This window comes from Pollicipes pollicipes, unplaced genomic scaffold (genome assembly GCF_011947565.3).
Source record: "Pollicipes pollicipes isolate AB1234 unplaced genomic scaffold, Ppol_2.1 Scaffold_4295;HRSCAF=5057_pilon_pilon_pilon, whole genome shotgun sequence".
NCBI lineage: Eukaryota > Metazoa > Arthropoda > Thecostraca > Pollicipedomorpha > Pollicipedidae > Pollicipes > Pollicipes pollicipes.
This window is the reverse complement of record NW_023596461.1, coordinates 26,256,800-26,275,465: the sequence shown is the minus strand read 5'-3', so window position 1 is coordinate 26,275,465 and position 18,666 is coordinate 26,256,800. Positions and strand designations below refer to the sequence as shown.

Sequence of the window (18,666 nt, the reverse complement as noted above, 5' to 3'; positions counted from 1 at the left end):
TACTGAATCAGGCACATCTGTTCTTGGAGTTGACCTTTAACTGTCAAATGGATGCATGAGATGTCATGAGGGTGATGCCAGACAGCTCTGACAAAATTGTTGTATGCTTGCAATATTTATGTGAATTAATGCAGTTTATTTGATAATGGCATTCAAAAATATATATTTAATGAGAATGGAGAAAGCTCTGTTGCTTCTGTGATTTACTGGTAGCTGATACAGAATAGACCAACAGCCAGTAAATATGCAGTGTGGTACAAGCATGTATGTTATTGGATTAAACATTGTTTCTACCTGATGATAAAATGTCAATTTGTAAGATTAAAGAACGAGATGTCTTGGTTCACTTTATTTACATTATCAACATGAACATGCCCACTAGATTGAAAAGTAATGCATTTTGATACAGCCATGTGATGCAACTCCTATGTCCTGCCCTTGGATATTGCCTGTGCTTCAGGTCATGATTCACAGCTCTTGATTCACAGATTGCTGGCAGGCCGACACAGCATCTCTTGGTTTGGCTGCAGTGATTCGGTGACTGCCATGACGGAGCAGGCCGCGCCGTCCGGCAGCTGCCTTAGTGCTGGCCGGCTGCCGGTGGTGGCCTCCGAGCGACACTCGGTCTTCTACGAGCTGCCGCCGGCCGACACCAGCGCCGACCAGGCGCCGAGCCCCGCCGGCGACGGCGCCGACCTCTGGGACGAATGGCACGTGCGGTTGCCGTGCTCGCCACAGAGCCTGTACCCGGTCCGCCAGCCAGACGGCCAGATGAAGCTGGTCAAACGCTGGACCATGGTCCAGGTGGGTCGATGTGGGGTCGCAGAGGGGGTACCCGGTCAAGCCACAGAGCCTATACCGGGTCCGCCAGCCAGATGGTTAGATGAGGCTGGTCAAACGCTGGTCCGTGGTCCAGGTGGGTCGAGGTGGGGTCACAGAGGGGGTACCCGGTGGAGCCACAGAGCCTGTACCAGGTCCGCCAGCCGGACGGCCGGATGAAGCTGGTCAAATGTTGGTCCGTGGTCCAGGTGGGTCGAAGTGGGGTCACAGAGGGGGTACCCAGTGGAGCCACAGAGCCTGTACCGGGTCCACCAGCCAGACGGCCGGATGAAGCTGGTCAAATGTTGGTCCGTGGTCCAGGTGGGTCGAGGTGGGGTCACAGAGGGGGTACCCGGTCGAGCCACAGAGCCTGTACCAGGTCCGCCAGCCGGACGGCCGGATGAAGCTGGTCAAATGTTGGTCCGTGGTCCAGGTGGGTCGAGGTGGGGTCACAGAGGGGGTACCCGGTCGAGCCACAGAGCCTGTACCAGGTCCGCCAGCCGGACGGCCGGATGAAGCTGGTCAAATGTTGGTCCGTGGTCCAGGTGGGTCGAAGTGGGGTCACAGAGGGGGTACCCAGTGGAGCCACAGAGCCTGTACCGGGTCCACCAGCCGGACGGCCGGATGAAGCTGGTCAAATGTTGGTCCGTGGTCCAGGTGGGTCGAGGTGGGGTCACAGAGGGGGTACCCGGTCGAGCCACAGAGCCTGTACCAGGTCCGCCAGCCGGACGGCCGGATGAAGCTGGTCAAATGTTGGTCCGTGGTCCAGGTGGGTCGAGGTGGGGTCACAGAGGGGGTACCCGGTCGAGCCACAGAGCCTGTACCAGGTCCGCCAGCCGGACGGCCGGATGAAGCTGGTCAAATGTTGGTCCGTGGTCCAGGTGGGTCGAGGTGGGGTCACAGAGGGGGTACCCGGTCGAGCCACAGAGCCTGTACCAGGTCCGCCAGCCGGACGGCCGGATGAAGCTGGTCAAATGTTGGTCCGTGGTCCAGGTGGGTCGAGGTGGGGTCACAGAGGGGGTACCCGGTCGAGCCACAGAGTCTGTACTGGGTCCGCCAGCCAGGTGGTCTGATGAAGCTGGTCAAACGCTGGTCCATGATCCAGTAGGGTGGAGGTGGAGTCCTGAAGGGGCTGGAGCACACTGGTTGACCCATTGTGGTATTCACTGGTTGGGGTTATGCAGTGTGAGGAATTGTGAGGTTCAGGCTGAAGATGTCACTTGCATGACGTGAATGTAGTTTCCAGTTTGCAGGCAGTGTATGTGATCAGCAGTTTGCCCTTTGAGCCCTTATGCAGGCTCTTGTGTGTGTGTAATTTTATGAAATTGTTATGACGTTTGAGGTGTGCCATTTATGACATTCTGAATGCACCCCATTTGAACTTCTTTGCCTGTGACACTTTTCTGTTCGTACGCCAGGATGCTCTTTTGGCTGACTTCAATTCTTCATCGGATTTGGAGAGGGCAATCAAGTCGTACAACTCTCGGTATCAAGATAAGTGGAACTTCTCAGGCCTGAGGTACTTCATTGACGAGGTAAGAGTTTCTGGCACACAGTACAGATGTGCAGATTGTTGGCCGCTCTGACCTGAAATTTCAAAACAAAAACAGAGCCAGCCCTAAACTGCTTCTGAGTTATCTGTCTTTCGGGTCTTACTGATTTATGAAGTCACATGTCTTCTAATTTAGGATAACTATGGAATCTTGCCCTCGTGTACGCATGTCCTCACTGACCCTTGCAGTGAGGTGTAGTTGTGGAGATCAGCGTGTTGCACAGGAGCCGGGCGAGCGGCTTCTCGTGAGTAGCTACCGACCCAACTTTGAATGCTTGATACTAGCCTACCGGTACTTTTCGTGGCTGTGGCGGAAAGCAACTAAATAACTATTTTAGCCCATGGTTTTTTTCGGTTGGGTTCCATGTGGTCTGATTTAAGATATACTGTTTAGCACCATGTCACATATGTGTGCACGACAAGGAATCATTTTTCACAAAATTCTCACAGAGTGAGTGTCCGATAGTTGTGAGCAATCTGGATTTCGAATTGGCGCCCGAATATTCTCCTAGGCCCGCCATTCACCTGGTTGGAATGACTCCAGCGAACGATGAAATAAACATATCAAATGACCAAATGATTATCACAAACGTGTGTGCCCTTGAACCTGACCCCGAAGTCCCTAGACATCACCGGAGCATTATCGGTGTTGTGCTTATACTCCGCCACGCACATATTTCCCCACGCAAATTTTCACGACACAGTACCCCGCCACATCTTGACTAAGGTGCTATTCGCTGTTGGCTGTCTCCTCGCCAGCCGGGCCCGGCCCTTAGTCCGCCTCGGCGCCTCCGGCGCTGGCTGGCAAGGAGCCCTCACCACCCGGTCTGGCTGACGCGCGTGCCCCGGCGCCGCCGACGCTGGCTGACCAGGAGCCCCTCGCCAGCCGGTCTGGCTGACGCGCGTGCCCCGGCGCCGCCGACGCTGGCTGACCAGGAGCCCCCGCCAGCCGGTCTGGCTGACGCGCGTGCCCCGGCGCCGCCAACGCTGGCTGACCAGGAGCCCCCCGCCAGCTGGTCTGGCTGACGCGCGTGCCGTTTCCGCAGGTGCTGTGTGACCGGGAACGGGACCACCTGCTGCGAACGACCCTGCCGCGGCTGGCGCGGCTGGCGCTCCGACTGCCGGAGGTGCTGCGCCAGCCGGTGCCGCTGCTCTCCCGGCGCCGCGCGCACTCGCTCTCCTTCTCGCAGCTGCAGGTGGCCGCTCTGCTGGCCAACGCCTTCTTCTGCACGTTCCCGCGCCGGAACGCGGTCAAGCGCGGCGACCGACAGGCCGAGTACAGGTCAGCTGGCGTGGGGGGAGGGGAGGGGAGGGGGGGGGGGTCGAGCACAGTATGGGCGCCATATGGCCAACGTAGTCTGTGCGCCCCAAAGCCCAAGTAATCATCATCCTCAGGGGCGAGTACAGGTCAGCCGACACGGGCGGGTAGGTACAAGTCAGTGCGGTGATGTGAATGGGGGTGTATTGTTGATTGTTTAACTAAATTGGTCGTTGTATGTTTGTCACTGCTCCGTCTGCAGATGTCTGTCTGCAGATTTTTTTCTGTTTTGTCTTGCCCACAGCATGTGCTTGGCCGTGAGAGATGGTTTCGTTCACTGAGTTCGGTTGTAAATTTTGCGTACTCGCTTGCATTTGAATCAAAAAGACATGCCGCCTGAGCGGCGCTCCGATACCTTGAATGTGCCTAGCTCACCTAACGCATCCTGAGGCGTGGAAGCACCAGCGTCTCGTTCGCCCCATCCCCCTCCCTGCCCGTGCGTCGGACGTTCCGTGACGCCGTCACCTGTCGGCCAGCTCGTACCCGGACATCAACTTCAACCGGCTGTACGCGGGCAGCAAGAGCCGCGGCACCGCCGGTCAGCTCTCGCCGCGGCGCATCGAGAAGCTCAAGTGCCTGATGCACTACTTCCACCGCGTGCTGGAGCGCGAGCCCACCGGCGCCGTCACGTTCTCACGCCGCTACCTGAGCGAGCCGCAGCTGCCTGCCTGGGCCGGCTCGAGCGTGCCGCTTGGCGCCATGTGCTGCCAGAGTGACGGTCTGATCGAGGACCAGGAGGGCATGCTGCAGGTGCGTGCCGCCGGTCGGCCGGGACGCACGCGCGCACGCACTCACTCACTCACTCACTCACTCACTCACTCACGCACGCACGCACGCACGCACGCACGCACGCACGCACGCACGCACGCACGCACGCACGCACTCACGCACGCAGCACGCACGTACGCACGCACGCACGCTGCGCTCGGCACCGCCGCTGCGATCAGCGAGCTGAGGGGCGAAGCTTTCGTTGCGTCCCGTCGACAGGTCTCTGATCATTGCTGGGCCGTTGAACGACACTTGTCACTTGCAGGCTCGTTAGCGTCGCCACCCCTGATGAAGGGCCCTACTAGCACGAGGTTAGAAGAGCGTCCCATCGTTGGTGCACTGTTCAAAAACATGATATGGTGCAAGCTTAAGACCAGTCACGCCCAAACATAGCACTGGGCAGTGCCACTGCAGCACCACCATCACATGACGATGATATTAATTCGAATTACTTTCGAAACCAAGCTACGGTATCGATGCTTTTTAACAGCACTGCACTTCTTCCTTCCTTGGTAGCCATAGAGTGTGTCCCGATTCCGCAGCATGTGCAGTTATCGCGACTGCCGTCGTCATAACAACGGCTGTTGAGGCTGGCGTTATGACGACGCTGTTGAGGGCCAATGTCAGCCATAGTTAGAGCTAGAGAGGAAGTTAGAGTTAGTTCTTTTAGTCAGTTGCAGGTACCACTTTTGAACTACTATAACCGGCACGTTGCGGGCCTGCAGGCTAAAAATTGTCACCTTTACTGGTGTGAGTGACGTCAGTACAAGTGAACGTTTGTGATTGGCACAGTGGGCAGCAAGGGCCAGTTGCCGAGAAGCGTTTTGATTGTAGCGTGAACCCGTGTGGCACTATAGACCATGTGATACTCCCTGTTCCAAAGTCAAAGTGCGCTTCGAAAATAACATTTTTGGTAAACGCCATAGAGGAGAAGTAAATGCCATAGTATAGCGTTTCGTCAAGTTCGCGAGTTAATAGCCTCGTGTTTGCATATGTTTTTCTTTAAACATGGTGTTTCAAGTTTTGGAACATTTATAACACAAGCAATTGGACAAATTAGGTGTTGCAAACAGTACAGAACACACCCTTGGGAAAACCAGGGCAAATATATTGTGATACTTTCATAGTAATGAGGAGGGGTCCAATCAGGTTTCTCCAGCATGAGTGGCCGCTTCAAATCGAAATTCTGTGCTTTTCAGAATAATTGGGAGAAAACTAGTACTAGCGATCAAATGGGACGTTTCGGATGGTATAAGTGAAAACTACAAAAAGCAGCCCGCTCCCTTCAAAAGGAGTATGTCACCATTTAAGGGATAAGTGTCAAGCGCAACCTTCGCGGCGAATTAAGTTTACTTCGATTTAACGGCACTGTATTTTATTTACGCCAGTAGAGATGACACGGCATTTGTCATGACGACGGCACTCGGTACTGCAGGGAAAAGCGTAGTGCTGTTACAAAGCGTGAACAGCGTAATTTGGACTCGGAAGATAATTAGACTCGATATCCTGATCGACGGTGCTGGTCTGACACTACCCAGTGTTTTTATTAGACGTAACCGTTTTCTGAGGTTTCACTAGGTTATGTTTTTGAAATTTGGCCCAAAGGTGCCCCTCCCCCCCCCCCCAATACGGGGGCTCTCGCTCTGGGGACTGACGCCGTGTTCGCCCGGCCACTGACGCGTCCGGTCGACAGGTGGACTTCGCCAACAAGTTCGTGGGTGGCGGCGTGCTCGGCGACGGCTGTGTGCAGGAGGAGATCCGCTTCCTCATCAACCCGGAGCTGATTGTCTCCCGGCTGTTCACCGAGGTAACCGCCTCCGCGTCCTGGCGTCAGCCGCACTCACCGCGGACGCGGCGCGCAGGCAGACTGGCGGTGTGTGAGAGGATGTGTGGCGTCCTGCACGGACGTGATGCTTAAGTAACCAGTTGTGTTGTGGCTAGTTATGTGACCGACATATATTTCCGCGGTAGTGCTGATTCAGGTCAGCACAGGCCTGCATGGAACACAGTGTGCGCACGTATGGGAGACATGTGTGCGTATCAAGTGGGCGAACTTGAAGGCGAAGTGAAATGCGTCCATCTCCGTTTTAGCCGTTGAATTATATAAAACAGGTCGACAAGTGTTTGACTTGCTGGCGCCCATCGTGCCGCTACTCCAGCGCCGCGCGCGGCACCGTCTCCACGCTACGAGTGAGTCTGGCGCGGCGGCAGGCGTGTGTCATGGACCGACGCCCGATGGGCGACCCGACCTCATCATCTGATGGGCGGCAGGTGCTGGACAAGACCGAGTGTCTGGAGGTCACCGGCTGCGAGCGGTTCAGTCAGTTCGAGGGCTACGCCGACACGTTCCGCTGGGTGGCCAAGGCGGAGGACCCGAGCCCCAGGGACGACTACTGCCGCAGGAGGACGCAGGTGGTCGCGCTGGACGCCTTTCACTTCTTCCAGGTGGGTGGGCGCCCGCGCACGCCGGGTGGACGGGGAGCGCACCCGGTGCCGCGGAGCACGACGAGTCGTCACCCCTGACGGCGGCTTATGTGCTGCGCGTCACCGGCCCAAGGGGACGTCAGGAACACGCGGCGGGTACACGGAGCTAACCAAATGAAGTCGACAGTCGTTGTGCTATATTTGATGTTCCGGCCTGGTGTATCACGGATGGCGTCTGGTATGACACCTCAGGGCGTCGCCGAGACTGGGTGACCCGGGGTCTGACTTCCCTTATGCATTGCAAACAGGTAAATGCTGCTAAAGTGGTGTCATTTCAATGGCATTAATTGGTATGCGTCTAAAATGCGAATTGTAACCCATTACATGCCATTACATGACTACGGCTCACTCTAACCACTTCGAATCCGCCATTTTGGTGTTGCTGCCTTATTGTACGTAAAACAGGAAATGAAAGTGAAATAATAATGCTATATATATAATAAAAACAATAATGCTAATAATGCTAACCCGAAAATACACATGACCACATAACATTTTAAGTCAGTACAGTTACTCACGCTTTGTGGACGCGTCCCGGGCACAGCGTGGTCGGATCACATTCTGAGCGGCACCACGAGAGCCGCCCGCCTTCAAACGCCCCGCGGCACCACGAACGCCATCACGAGCGCCATCTCTCGCCACCGTCTCGCGCCACGAACAGCGCGTTTTATGTTGTGAGCCACCTACCATTGAAGCGGTGTCGTCCTACAAGGGCGGTCACACACATTATGTTGGATTCGGATGACCTAGGCGTTCCGCGCTATGCTGTAGGATGGAACGATGTCGTAGCAATTCAGTTATCTACACAAGGCTTTATCATTTCTGTTTTAGTCATGCAGCGTTTCGTACATCTGGATGTTGCATGCATTTTAAAGCAAAGTCGGGCCGTGTGCTTGTCGTTGAAGTATCGGAACATCGATGTTGTGAAAACCAGCTGGAGCCAAGGTCAGGCTCCGTCCACCCTGCTACTCCGGGGTCAGGCATACTCCGCCCTCCGCTCTGAGGTCAGGTACACTCCGCTCTGCCGCCTCGACGCCCACCTTCGCACGAGTTTGGAAATATCGCCGCTCGTTCCAGGCTAGTCGGCAATATGAGGAGGGATTCCTGCTGCGGGAGCTGAACAAGGCGTACGTCGGCTTCCACTTCGAGGACCAGACCGGTCTTCCGCCGGTGGCCACCGGCAACTGGGGCTGCGGCGCTTTCAACGGCGATCCGCGACTCAAAGGTGCGGCGACGAGGTCTGGCGCGCGTGCGGCAGATGCCGGCCCGTAGCCGCACGCTCGCGCTGGCATGGATAGGAATGCGAGGGGGTGAATAGATCGCATGAGAACTGGGGATATGTGGAGAGATTAGGATCCATGGATCAGTGGATATGTTTGTATGTGGCTGGAGCTGTAGCATCATGATGCCGTGCCGTTGTTGGAGTGTTAATAAGTGATGCATGATATAATCTAAGCAGTGTGCCTGAGCTTTGATATGGTAAACATATGCTGCTCTTATGATGCCACTGGAGGAGCACTAGTTCGCTCAAATTGGCATGTATCCGTGGGTGGAAACGCATTCCAGTGAGTCGACTTTTGAGGGTTACCGGCGTGTGTGATCTGCAGACGTTCTTACTCCTCTGCCATGCGAGTTCTCAGCCAGATCTTCCACGGGGTCGCATGAAGCTGCTGCCCAGGGGCAATGTCTTGGGTCCGCTGCGCCGTGCCGTGGACGTTTGTGGGGCCGGATCCTCCCGATGTACTTACCTTCCCTCGTCCTGTGTCGGCCGCCCGCAGCGGACGATGGCGGTGAATCCGCCCTGACCTCACATGACCTTACACTCCTGGGTGTGTGTCGGCAGCTCTGCTTCAGATGATGGCGGCCTCATTGACCTGACCTGACCTTACACTCCTGGGTGTGTGTCGGCAGCTCTGTTTCAGATGATGGCGGCCGCCTTGACCTGACCTGACCTTACACTCCTGGGTTTTGCCGGCAGCTCTGCTGCAGACGATGGCGGCCGCCCTCACGGGCCGGGACCTGACCTACCTGACCTTCGGCGACCTGACGCTGCGGGATGACCTGCGCGAGGTGCACGCCTTCCTGCGGCAGCGGGCTGTCACGGTCGGCCAGCTCTACAGGTCCGTCTGGACACGGCCGCCCGCCGCCGTCCTCCACACGCCCCACAGTCCAGCAGGACATATGGCAGGACACGCGACAGTCTCAGTCCCTGGCGAGGGAGGGGGGGGGGGGGGGGGATGGGTCCACCTATGCAGGCTCGCACGAGAACGTATGGGGCTGACCGCGCACATGTAATTTTAAAATGACAACATATTGTGCGTTCAGATGTTATTGCATTTCTATTTTGGGTATCATTTTGTGGAAGCGTCTTTAAGGTTTTGCATTTTGCATTTGTTTTCAAGTTTATTTTGCATGAGTGTCGGACCGTATGCCGGACAAGCGCCGGACAAAAGACCGTGTCCACGACACATGCTCCTGGGTGCCCCCCCCCCCCCCCCCCTCATGCCCCCATCCCTCGCTCGCTCGGCTTCTACAGCTGACGCTGCATATGAACTTCTCGACGTCAGATGGAGACACTGCCGTTGTCGGGTGTCACGTCTCCGTGGACGAGCAGCATGACATGACTATCCGTCGGTACCGGCGTGCGCGTGAGAGCCGGAGCGGCTCGTGACGGGCGTGACGTAGCGTGACGCGGCGTGACGTGTCGCCCAGGGCGCTGGCGGTGTACGGCCGGCTGCACGGCGGCCGCCAGAGCCGACCGGAAGTGCTCAGCTTCCTGTACAGCCACATCGGCGGCGACGAGTACGGCTCGGACACGGACCTGGAGCGCGAGGGTGCGTCCCGCCACTGGCGGCTTCGCCGGCGCCGGCAGTGGGCCGGTGGCGGCCGGTGACGATGGCGATGGCGGCGTGCCCGTACAACGCCACGCGTTCTGGCAGAACAGTGTCTCGATGCTGGCTGCTCTGGGAGGACGGGATGACGGGGTTCGGGGGGGGGGGGGGGGGGGCGGAGAGGGTTACGCGATCACTCTGCACCGCGTGCTGGTGAAGGGTTTTTCGGGTCTGGGTAGCAAGTCTGTATCTGGACGCCCCGTGTTTCCCCGTTGGCAAGGAAGGCCGCGATGCCCAATTGCCCTCTGTTGCATGCGTTGTTGGCTTCGGCACGTCCTTAGGCCTCAATCATCATCATAGCGTCCCAAACGGGCGTGTCATGGGATCGCGCGCTAGCACTGCTGGGAGGTAACCGGCGTGATGGCTTGCAGACTGGAGTCAGGAGGTGGAGATACTACCGGACACGGAGTCCGAGAACATCCCCGTAGACGACGGAGCCACACCGGAGGCGGTGAGTCGTCCCAACAGGCGCCATCTCTTGCCCGACCAAGTGCAGCGGGCCGGCGGTCTCACCGCGGCGCCGACTCCCCCGCTAGCCTCCCCGTACGCGCAGCGGACGTATCCCAGCCCGCTTTATCCCCCTCCCCCCCCCCCCTTCTGGTCAAGTGGGACCGGAGCGTCATCAGCCCTCCCCCTCCTCCCCTGAGTCGAGTGGAGCCCGAGCGTCATTTCATCATCAAATTGTCGCCACTGGAGGATAGGGGAGGGAAAACGCCAGGAGAGAAGTTGATTATCGTTGCGTATTGGAACTGAAAGCGGCGTGACATATCGAATTTCGGTATTCGACATATCGAATATCGCATTCTGACATATCGAAGTTTGCTGTGCTCAAAAGGCGCTAAACTAGCATCGCAGTGTGACTAAATGCATTTTGTGTAGCTCGCGTAAAAAGCGAGTCGCGCCCTAGCACGTTGTAAATGACATGCTTCCATAAAGCCTTGTCTTTGTTCGTCAACCTCCGGTTACCTTCTTTCGAGGACGATTGGTGTTCGGCTGCGCGAGCGGCTCCTGGAAAACATCGTTGCGTGACACGCCTTGACTACGTCACACCTTTCGTCTGAAAGAAATCACGTCACCGTGGGAGCGAGGCCTGTGGGTCCGGGATCGTTTGTTGTTCGGTCAGTAGAGTGTAACTTAAGCTCACCGGTCACGTCACGAGGGTGTTCCGGGAGCGTCTTACGCAGGCGAACAAGAGTGCCTTCGGAAGTAAGCAACCGGAAGTTGACTATGAATGGGAAGGCATGATTGTGATTCGCCTTACCAAAGAAAGGTGTCCCCCCAAATTACGTTCGCCTATTATTTCGCCCAAATAAATTCGCAAACTACGAAACGCGGTCAGTCAAGCCGTCTTAACTTTCGCTCCGCTTGAATAGTTCTGATGTCGGATTTTGTACTAAGGAGTCTGTATAGAAATTAAGACGAAATAGGAAACCACATGATCGTCTATCGTTTGTTGTTCCGTCAGTGGGGTGAGACAGCACATAATCACGCAAGTGCCCAGTCCTATCTCACTAGTCACGAAGCCTCAATTACGTCATTGATTTGGTCTGTTAGGCAGTCTGCGCACGGGTCATGCTGTCTATCCCTGAGGTGTTGTCCTACTGTGCACAACGGGCTCGCACGTCCCGTCTGGTCCGGACCTGTCGTCGGGTGACCATTCGCTCCCCTGCGTGACAGACCGCCGCCGCCGCCGATGCCGCCGCCGTCTCGGAGTCGCCGGAGCCGGAGGATGCGGCTGCCAGCCCGCGGGACCGGTCGCAGAGCCCGCCGACGCCCGCCTGTGTGGCCGCTCAGGCTGACCTGCTGCTGGAGGCCGCCTTCAGCGACACGGACGGCTGTCACCTGGCCGCCCAGATGGCCGAGGCAGGACCGGCGGCGCGCGCCGCCGCCGGCGCCAAGCGTGTGCGCCGCGCTGACGCCGCCGGCGACGTCCAGCAGTTCGCCCACTTCGAGGTGGTGAGCGAGACGGCGCGGCAGCGGGCGACGACGCGGCAGACCAAGATCACAAGCTTCATGAAGAAATGAGAGGAAGACTGTCGCGTGCTGAGCCTGCGAACGTGCCGAAGGAGTACCGGCCGGATAACGCCGTGCCGAAGGAGTACCGGCCTGATAACGCCGTGTCGAAGGAGTACCGGCCTGATAACGCCGTGCCGAAGGAGTACCGGCCTGATAACGCCGGGTCGTGACCGACCCCTGTCACCTGTACGTGGGCGGCTGAGACAGCTTTTGGCATTGGAGGCGTAGTTAGCATAGAGGCGAGGTGGAGTTTACAGCGAGAAAGGAGAGATATATTCTGCCGGATTGCCGAATCCGCAGTTACCAGCTGACGGATTGGCCATCGCGTGCAGGGTCTGCTAATCAGCACCGCACAGTAAACCACCCCGCCGCGACACAGTGATTTGATCTGTTCACGCCTTGAGTGTGCCACTTGAACGTGCATTATTTAATATGATTGTGTGTGCGGCGGTAGCTAATTTTTGACGCTGCGTTGCCTAATGTCTCGTTCTTGCATACCAATCTATATGTACTGTTGAATGACTGTACGCGATGGTCGATGAGTGATAACACTGCGCTGCTTCATGTGATGTTCTTGCATACGCACCTGTTGTATGTGGCATGCCGTACTTCGAATGTATTATGCAATAGAGAAGTGACATGCGTGAATCGAAACGTGTTTGCATCCGGAGTGGGAACTGGTGGCTTTTGTATGTCATCACTAGCCTTAACAGTGTCCGGAGTTTTTGCGCGCTTGCCTTCAAAATGATGGCACCCCTTAAAAATCGTTCAGAATTCGACTCACATTTAGTCAACACGCGTTTAAGATTTACTATGCGTTGCAATGGTCCTGCGAAATGTTGCTTTCAGCATGGTGTGACAGCCCGGTACATTATACTGATGCCATGCCGCATTCGCAGCGTAGTGTCTCTGCACGGGGGGGGGGGGGGACGAGGCTTTCAAAAGTAATATTTCCCTCAAAATGTCATATTTACGCTCTGCCTTTGTTGGAGTTGAAAGGGTATCTTTTCGGAATGGCACGCTCTCGTCGTTCCATAGAGCGGTAAGTGAGGAGGTGGTGAGGCCTAGTCGTGCAATCCCTGACATCGGAAGGATTTTTACTTGAGTCAGAGCTCGAGCCTCATCAATGCGTGCCTCGCGTCAAGTGATCAAGACGGATGCATCCTGCATCTTCATGTCTTTATTAATCCTTCCTCTCGAAGGATCTCGCCGTCTGACAGCCTCGTGAACATCCTGCGTCGTCGATGCGGTGATCGGACCTAGCTTATGTATTATAATTTCCATGACGTTCAGCGGCATGCGTAGTTTGTCGTGTCCTGCAGGTACCAGCGTCCTAAAGCGCATCGTCTTCACTCGGCGACGTCGCACCCGACCGCCTCCAGTCCGACCTCCCTCCCCAGGATGGGCAGACTGTCCGCTGACTGGCGGCCTCTCAGCTGACAGCCGCCGCGCCCGCCCGAAGGCCGTCAGACCTGCCCAGACCTGCGCGGGTGAACAACGGCACGTTGCGTGCCGCCAGGGCCGCGGTCGTGGCTCCGGTCGAGGGTCTCATCCAGATGTCATCCGTCTCTTGCGCAGCATGCGGCTGAACCGGAAGACAAGCAACAATTATCGATGACGATGTGGGAAATAATCCAACAATTAATCATTTAGCAGCCAACCCAAGACTCAGTTAATTGCCATTTCATGCCGTAACTGACAGGTTACCAATAAAATCAACGATTGATTAATTACCAATTAGTTAGATAACTGATCGGTTACCAAGTTATCTAATACTTAATTTGTTACTAAGTAACAAATCAGAAATTGCAAGCTAACGATTTTTGCTTTCTGCCTGCGAAGGGATGGTTAAAATACACCGTTGGTTGCGGAATGAAGTAAGGTGGCCAAAGAGTGTTCGATTAGAAATCGACTAGCCGGAAAGTTCGACCCTCCATTGGTGCGTGTAGGGCGCCGCCCATGGCGTGGTGAGCGGCGCGAGGTTGCGGTGCTTATGCCGCATCAAGCCGCAGGTGACGGTGTGTGGTTGGACGGTTGGATGGCCAGCAAAAATGGCCATCGGTGAACGGCGTTAAGGCGGTATCAATGGTGAGCGTTAGTGGGACGCGCCATCCATATTGGCTTTCCCGGCTAGGACGGTGGTCTGGGTCCACTGTCTACCTACGCTCTCGAAGTGCATGGACCAGCTTTATAGATGAGACTGTAGACAAGTTTCTAAGTCGTGCTATTGGCTAGTCAGCATGATCCCACGACATGAATTCGATTTGCCTCAATGTAAGTCTGGCCATCGCGCCTTGGCATACATATCAAGACATATACATTAACAGCCGTGAACCCAATCGGACAGCAGACACCTTTTCGCCTAGTTTCAGGCTCCCTCTTAGTGCTGCGATCCAAGGCCGTGACCTGCTTACGCCCGTGACCAATGCGTCATGGAACAGTTCCATCCTTCAACCGACATCATACCAGCCTTCGACATACTCTAAATGTCGTACCGAGAACGGAAGGAAAACGGAGATGAGAGACCCATTTGTAGCCAAAAACCCAAGACTAGGCTTGGATCAAGCTTTTGTTTTCATAAAGGGATTCACATCGTGGGTCACCTCGAAATCGCAACCGTACTGGAGATAGCATGTGTTGCTGACGGTATTGCAATACCATACTGGAGATAGCATGTGTTGCTGACGGTATTACAATACCGTACTGGAGATAGTATGTGTTACTGACGGTATTACAATACCGTACTGGAGATAGCATGTGTTACTGACGGTATTACAATACCGTACTGGAGATAGCATGTGTTGCTGACGGTATTACAATACCATACTGGAGATGGCATGTGTTGCTGACGGTATTACAATACCGTACTGGAGATAGCATGTGTTGCTGACGGTATTACAATACCGTACTGGAAATAGCATGTGTTACTGACGGTATTACAATACCGTACTGGAGATAGCATGTGTTGCTGACGGTATTACAATACCGTACCGGAGATAGCATGTGTTGCTGACGGTATTACAATACCGTACTGGAGATAGCATGTGTTGCTGACGGTATTACAACACCGTACTGGAGATAGCATGTGTTACTGACTGTATTACAATACCGTACTGGAGATAGCATGTGTTACTGACGATACTACAATTCCAGTGTGACCGATATTTTGTTCCTGAATCAGTATCCTCGCCAACGTTTGCTGAGTTATGTTCAATTTCCTGCACTGAATGACAAGTGTCCACCCAGCCATGGTTCTGAATCGCGCAAAAATGCAAGCGATTAGGATGAAACCGAACTCAACCAAAATCCGAATGATTCCTGTTTCGATCATGAGCCTAAATCAAGTCAAACACGAGCCAACCTCGCCGCGCGTTTGATGCTACGCCAAACAACCGGCCTTCGCTTAGTGAATGCAGGCAAGCATACTGAGGCGGATGTCCAGCGGATGAGCGACGACCACTGGAGGTGGGCCCGTTTCGAGCCGTTCCTAACCCATCCACACGATGTCCAGCCGCTGAGCCACGACCACTGGAGTTGAGCCCGTCTCGAGCCGTTCCTAACCCGTCCACACGACGTCCAGCCGCTGAGCCACGACCACTGGAGGTGGGCCCGTTTCGAGCCGTTCCTAACCCATCCACACGACGTCCAGCCGCTGAGCCACGACCACTGGAGGTGGGCCCGTTTCGAGCCGTTCCTAACCCATCCACACGATGTCCAGCCGCTGAGCCACGACCACTGGAGGTGGGCCCGTCTCGAGCCGTTCCTAACCCGTCCACACGACGCCGCGTCCCAGGGTTCGGCCGTCGAGACCACCCACAGCACTGACAGAGGAATGGTCCAGTGCAGACTGGGCCCATCGTCCTGCGCGTGGCGCCGCTGACCGCCGGCCGGGGCCAGACCGGGCCCACGTGGGTGGCGGCCGCCTGGACAGAAGCCGGCACCGACCCGTGTGTATTGACATGGCGTCGCTGTTTATTGTCAGAGGCGATAGGCGGCGCTGCGCGCTCTCTGTCAGAGCTGCGGGGAGAGGCAACAAAGGACAAGGCTTAAGGGGCGGCGCCCTCGCGTTCATACGGCATTCGACGCCAGCGCGCCTCGGCGAGGAGATCTGCTTCCCGGGGAACAGCCGTGTACCGACCGCTGCATCGGGGGCGTCAGCACCCTCTCTGCTTTCCTGGGTGAAGTGGAAGGGAAATTGAAAGTGGTGCCGCCACACTAGGCTGACGATGCGGGCGGCGGTGGTGGCTCTGCTGCTGATGACGGCGGCAGGCTCAGTTCTGGGCCGCGTCACGGAGACATCGCTCCCTGCCGGAGCGGAGGCGATACTGGAGCAGCCAGGCCCTCAGGGACGGGCGTCCGAAGGCCGGCCTGCTGGTGAGCGTACCGCGGGCCGGATGGCGCCGCCACCGAGCGCCCCACCGCGCCCGGCGCTGGCCAACGGCACGGCCACATGCGCCGGCTCGCTGTTCCGCTGCGACGACGGCCGCTGCATCGAGTGGGCGCTCGTCTGCGACGCCTCGCCCGACTGCCGAGACGGCTCGGACGAGGCGGCTTGCCAGCCTCGCCGGCGGCCGCGCAGGGGCGTCGGCGGCTGCACTGACAAGGAGTTCCGCTGCCTGGACGGCACGTGCATCGAACGGTGCTACACGTGCGATACGCGGCCCGACTGCCCCGACGGCTCAGACGAGCACGCGGACCACGGCTGCGCCCTGCTCTGCGGACCAGGCGAGTTCCGGTGCGACAACAGGTGTCTTCCGAACTCAAAGCTGTGCGACGGTGTGAGGGACTGCATCTTGGGCAACGATGAAGTCGGATGTCCGACGCTACCGCCGCCGCCTCCGCCGCCGCCATCGTTCTGCACTGACAAGGAGTTCCGCTGTCTGGACGGCACGTGCATCGAACGGTGCTACACGTGCGATACGCGGCCCGACTGCCCCGACGGCTCAGACGAGCACGCGGACCACGGCTGCGCCCTGCTCTGCGGACCAGGCGAGTTCCGGTGCGACAACAGGTGTCTTCCGAACTCGAAGCTGTGCGACGGCGTGAGGGACTGCATCCTGGGCAGTGACGAGGTCGGGTGTCCGACGGCGCCCACGGTAGCGCCATGTTCCTACTACGAGTTCCGGTGCGACGGGCGATGCCTGGACAATGGGAGGCGCTGCGATGGAAGGAGGGACTGCTCCGACGGTTCTGATGAAAGGGGATGTCGCCCCACCACCACAACCCCAAGACCTTGCTCGTATTACGAGTTCCGTTGCGACGGAAGATGTTTGGACTTTGGGAGACGTTGTGATGGAAGGAGAGATTGTTCCGACGGCTCCGACGAAAGAGGATGCCGTCCCACCACCACAACCCCAAGACCTTGCCTCTATTACGAGTTTCTTTGTGACGGGAGATGTCTGGATCTAGGGAGGCGTTGCGACGGAAGAAGGGACTGCTCCGACGGTTCCGATGAAAGGGGATGCCGTCCCACCACCACAACCCCAAGACCTTGCTCGTATTACGAGTTCCGTTGCGACGGGCGATGTTTGGACGTTGGGAGACGTTGTGATGGAAGGAGGGACTGCTCTGACGGCTCCGACGAAAGGGGATGTCGTCCCACTACAACAACCCCAAGACCGTGCGCAAGCTACGAGTTCCGTTGTGATGGGCGATGCCTGGACACCAGCCATCGCTGTGATGGCGTGCCCGAGTGCTCGGACGGCTCCGACGAGCGAGGATGCCCGGAGCCGCAGCCGGTGACCGGCTGCGCCGACAACGAGTTCCACTGCCTCAGCGGCGAATGCATCGACAGCTGCTACATGTGCGATGGCCGCAAGGACTGCGCCGACAACTCTGACGAGTCGCACCAACACGGCTGCTCGCGTTTAGCGCCGTGCGCGGGCAGCGAGTACCGCTGCGACGACCGCTGCATGCCGGCCGAGACACTCTGCGACGGCAAACGGGACTGCTCCGACGGCCACGACGAGCGGGACTGCTGAGACGGCCACGACGAGCGGGACTGCTGAGACGGCCGCGACGAGCGGGACTGCTGAGACGGCCGCGACGAGCGGAACTGCTCCGACGGCCACGACGAGTGGGACTGCTGAGGCGGGTCGCGACTAGCGGGACTGCTGAGGCGGCCGCGACGAGCGGGACTGCTGAGGCGGCCGCGACGAGCGGGACTACTCCAACGGCCACGACGAGCGGGATTGCTCCGACGGCCACGACGAGTGGGACTGCTGAGACAGCCGCGACTAGCGGGGCTGCTGAGGCGGCCGCGACGAGCGGAACTGCTCGGACGGCCACGACGAGCGGGACTGCTGAGGCGGCCGCCGCCCGGCGGCGATAGTCGGCGCTGGGCGCGGTGCACCGCCGCGGGCGATGCAGCTTTCTGGGAAGAGATCGTAAATCAGCTAAGAGGTGACAGCATTGTAACGCACCCATGCCCATACTCCACTGGCGGATGGACCTTCGGGGCTCGGGGGCCGGCAAGACTGTGGACATGGCAACGATCGCCTGCCTTTCTGGTGGGGAGCTGGTTTGTTGATCCGAAAGCATCGTGCGACTTTATTTGGTGCGGTGCCTCCTCTTAGCCGCAACTGGCAGAGCGCGGCGACTAAGCCGTTGCGTTTCTTTGCCATGGCCCCGTGCATATTGCCACATATGTTGATGCGAGTCAGTGTGCCTTGATGACGTGTCTCAAAAAGGCACTAGTCCGGAGTTCGAGGTCTATTTGTTTGTGAGACGGAACTTGTGCGGATGATTCTGCCGCGGGACTGGGTGCATTGTCATTAGTGCGGGGAGATGTCTTGTTTTTCTCAAAATATACGACAAAA

At 57.2% G+C, this 18,666-nt stretch overlaps 2 protein-coding genes across 2 annotated transcripts; both read left to right on the top strand.

Annotated features, from left to right (window-relative positions):
* Positions 1 to 546: 546 nt before the first annotated feature.
* On the top strand, positions 547 to 12,018 carry LOC119097368 (poly(ADP-ribose) glycohydrolase). Its single transcript, XM_037220414.1, has 12 exons — positions 547 to 804; positions 2,238 to 2,354; positions 3,418 to 3,653; positions 4,166 to 4,439; positions 6,151 to 6,264; positions 6,729 to 6,902; positions 8,019 to 8,166; positions 8,920 to 9,061; positions 9,654 to 9,775; positions 10,204 to 10,283; positions 11,510 to 11,695; positions 11,899 to 12,018. Exons 1-12 carry the CDS (start codon positions 547 to 549, stop codon positions 12,016 to 12,018), a joined length of 1,971 nt encoding a protein of 656 aa, XP_037076309.1.
* Positions 12,019 to 16,223: 4,205 nt separating this feature from the next.
* LOC119096758 (sortilin-related receptor-like) lies at positions 16,224 to 18,666 on the top strand. Its single transcript, XM_037219674.1, has one exon. The coding sequence runs from the start codon at positions 16,243 to 16,245 to the stop codon at positions 17,827 to 17,829; it is 1,587 nt and encodes a 528-aa protein (XP_037075569.1). The 5' UTR covers positions 16,224 to 16,242; the 3' UTR covers positions 17,830 to 18,666.

Bases quoted from the DNA above. Each gene is read 5' to 3' on its own strand.
- LOC119097368 (XM_037220414.1), top strand. From the start codon at position 547: ATGACGGAGCAGGCCGCGCCGTCCGGCAGCTGCCTTAGTGCTGGCCGG. The intron at 9,062-9,653 runs GTCCGTCTGGAC...CGTGTCGCCCAG, and splicing joins ACGGTCGGCCAGCTCTACAG to GGCGCTGGCGGTGTACGGCC. The intron at 10,284-11,509 runs GTGAGTCGTCCC...CCTGCGTGACAG, and splicing joins ACGGAGCCACACCGGAGGCG to ACCGCCGCCGCCGCCGATGC.
- LOC119096758 (XM_037219674.1), top strand. From the start codon at position 16,243: ATGGCGCCGCCACCGAGCGCCCCACCGCGCCCGGCGCTGGCCAACGGC.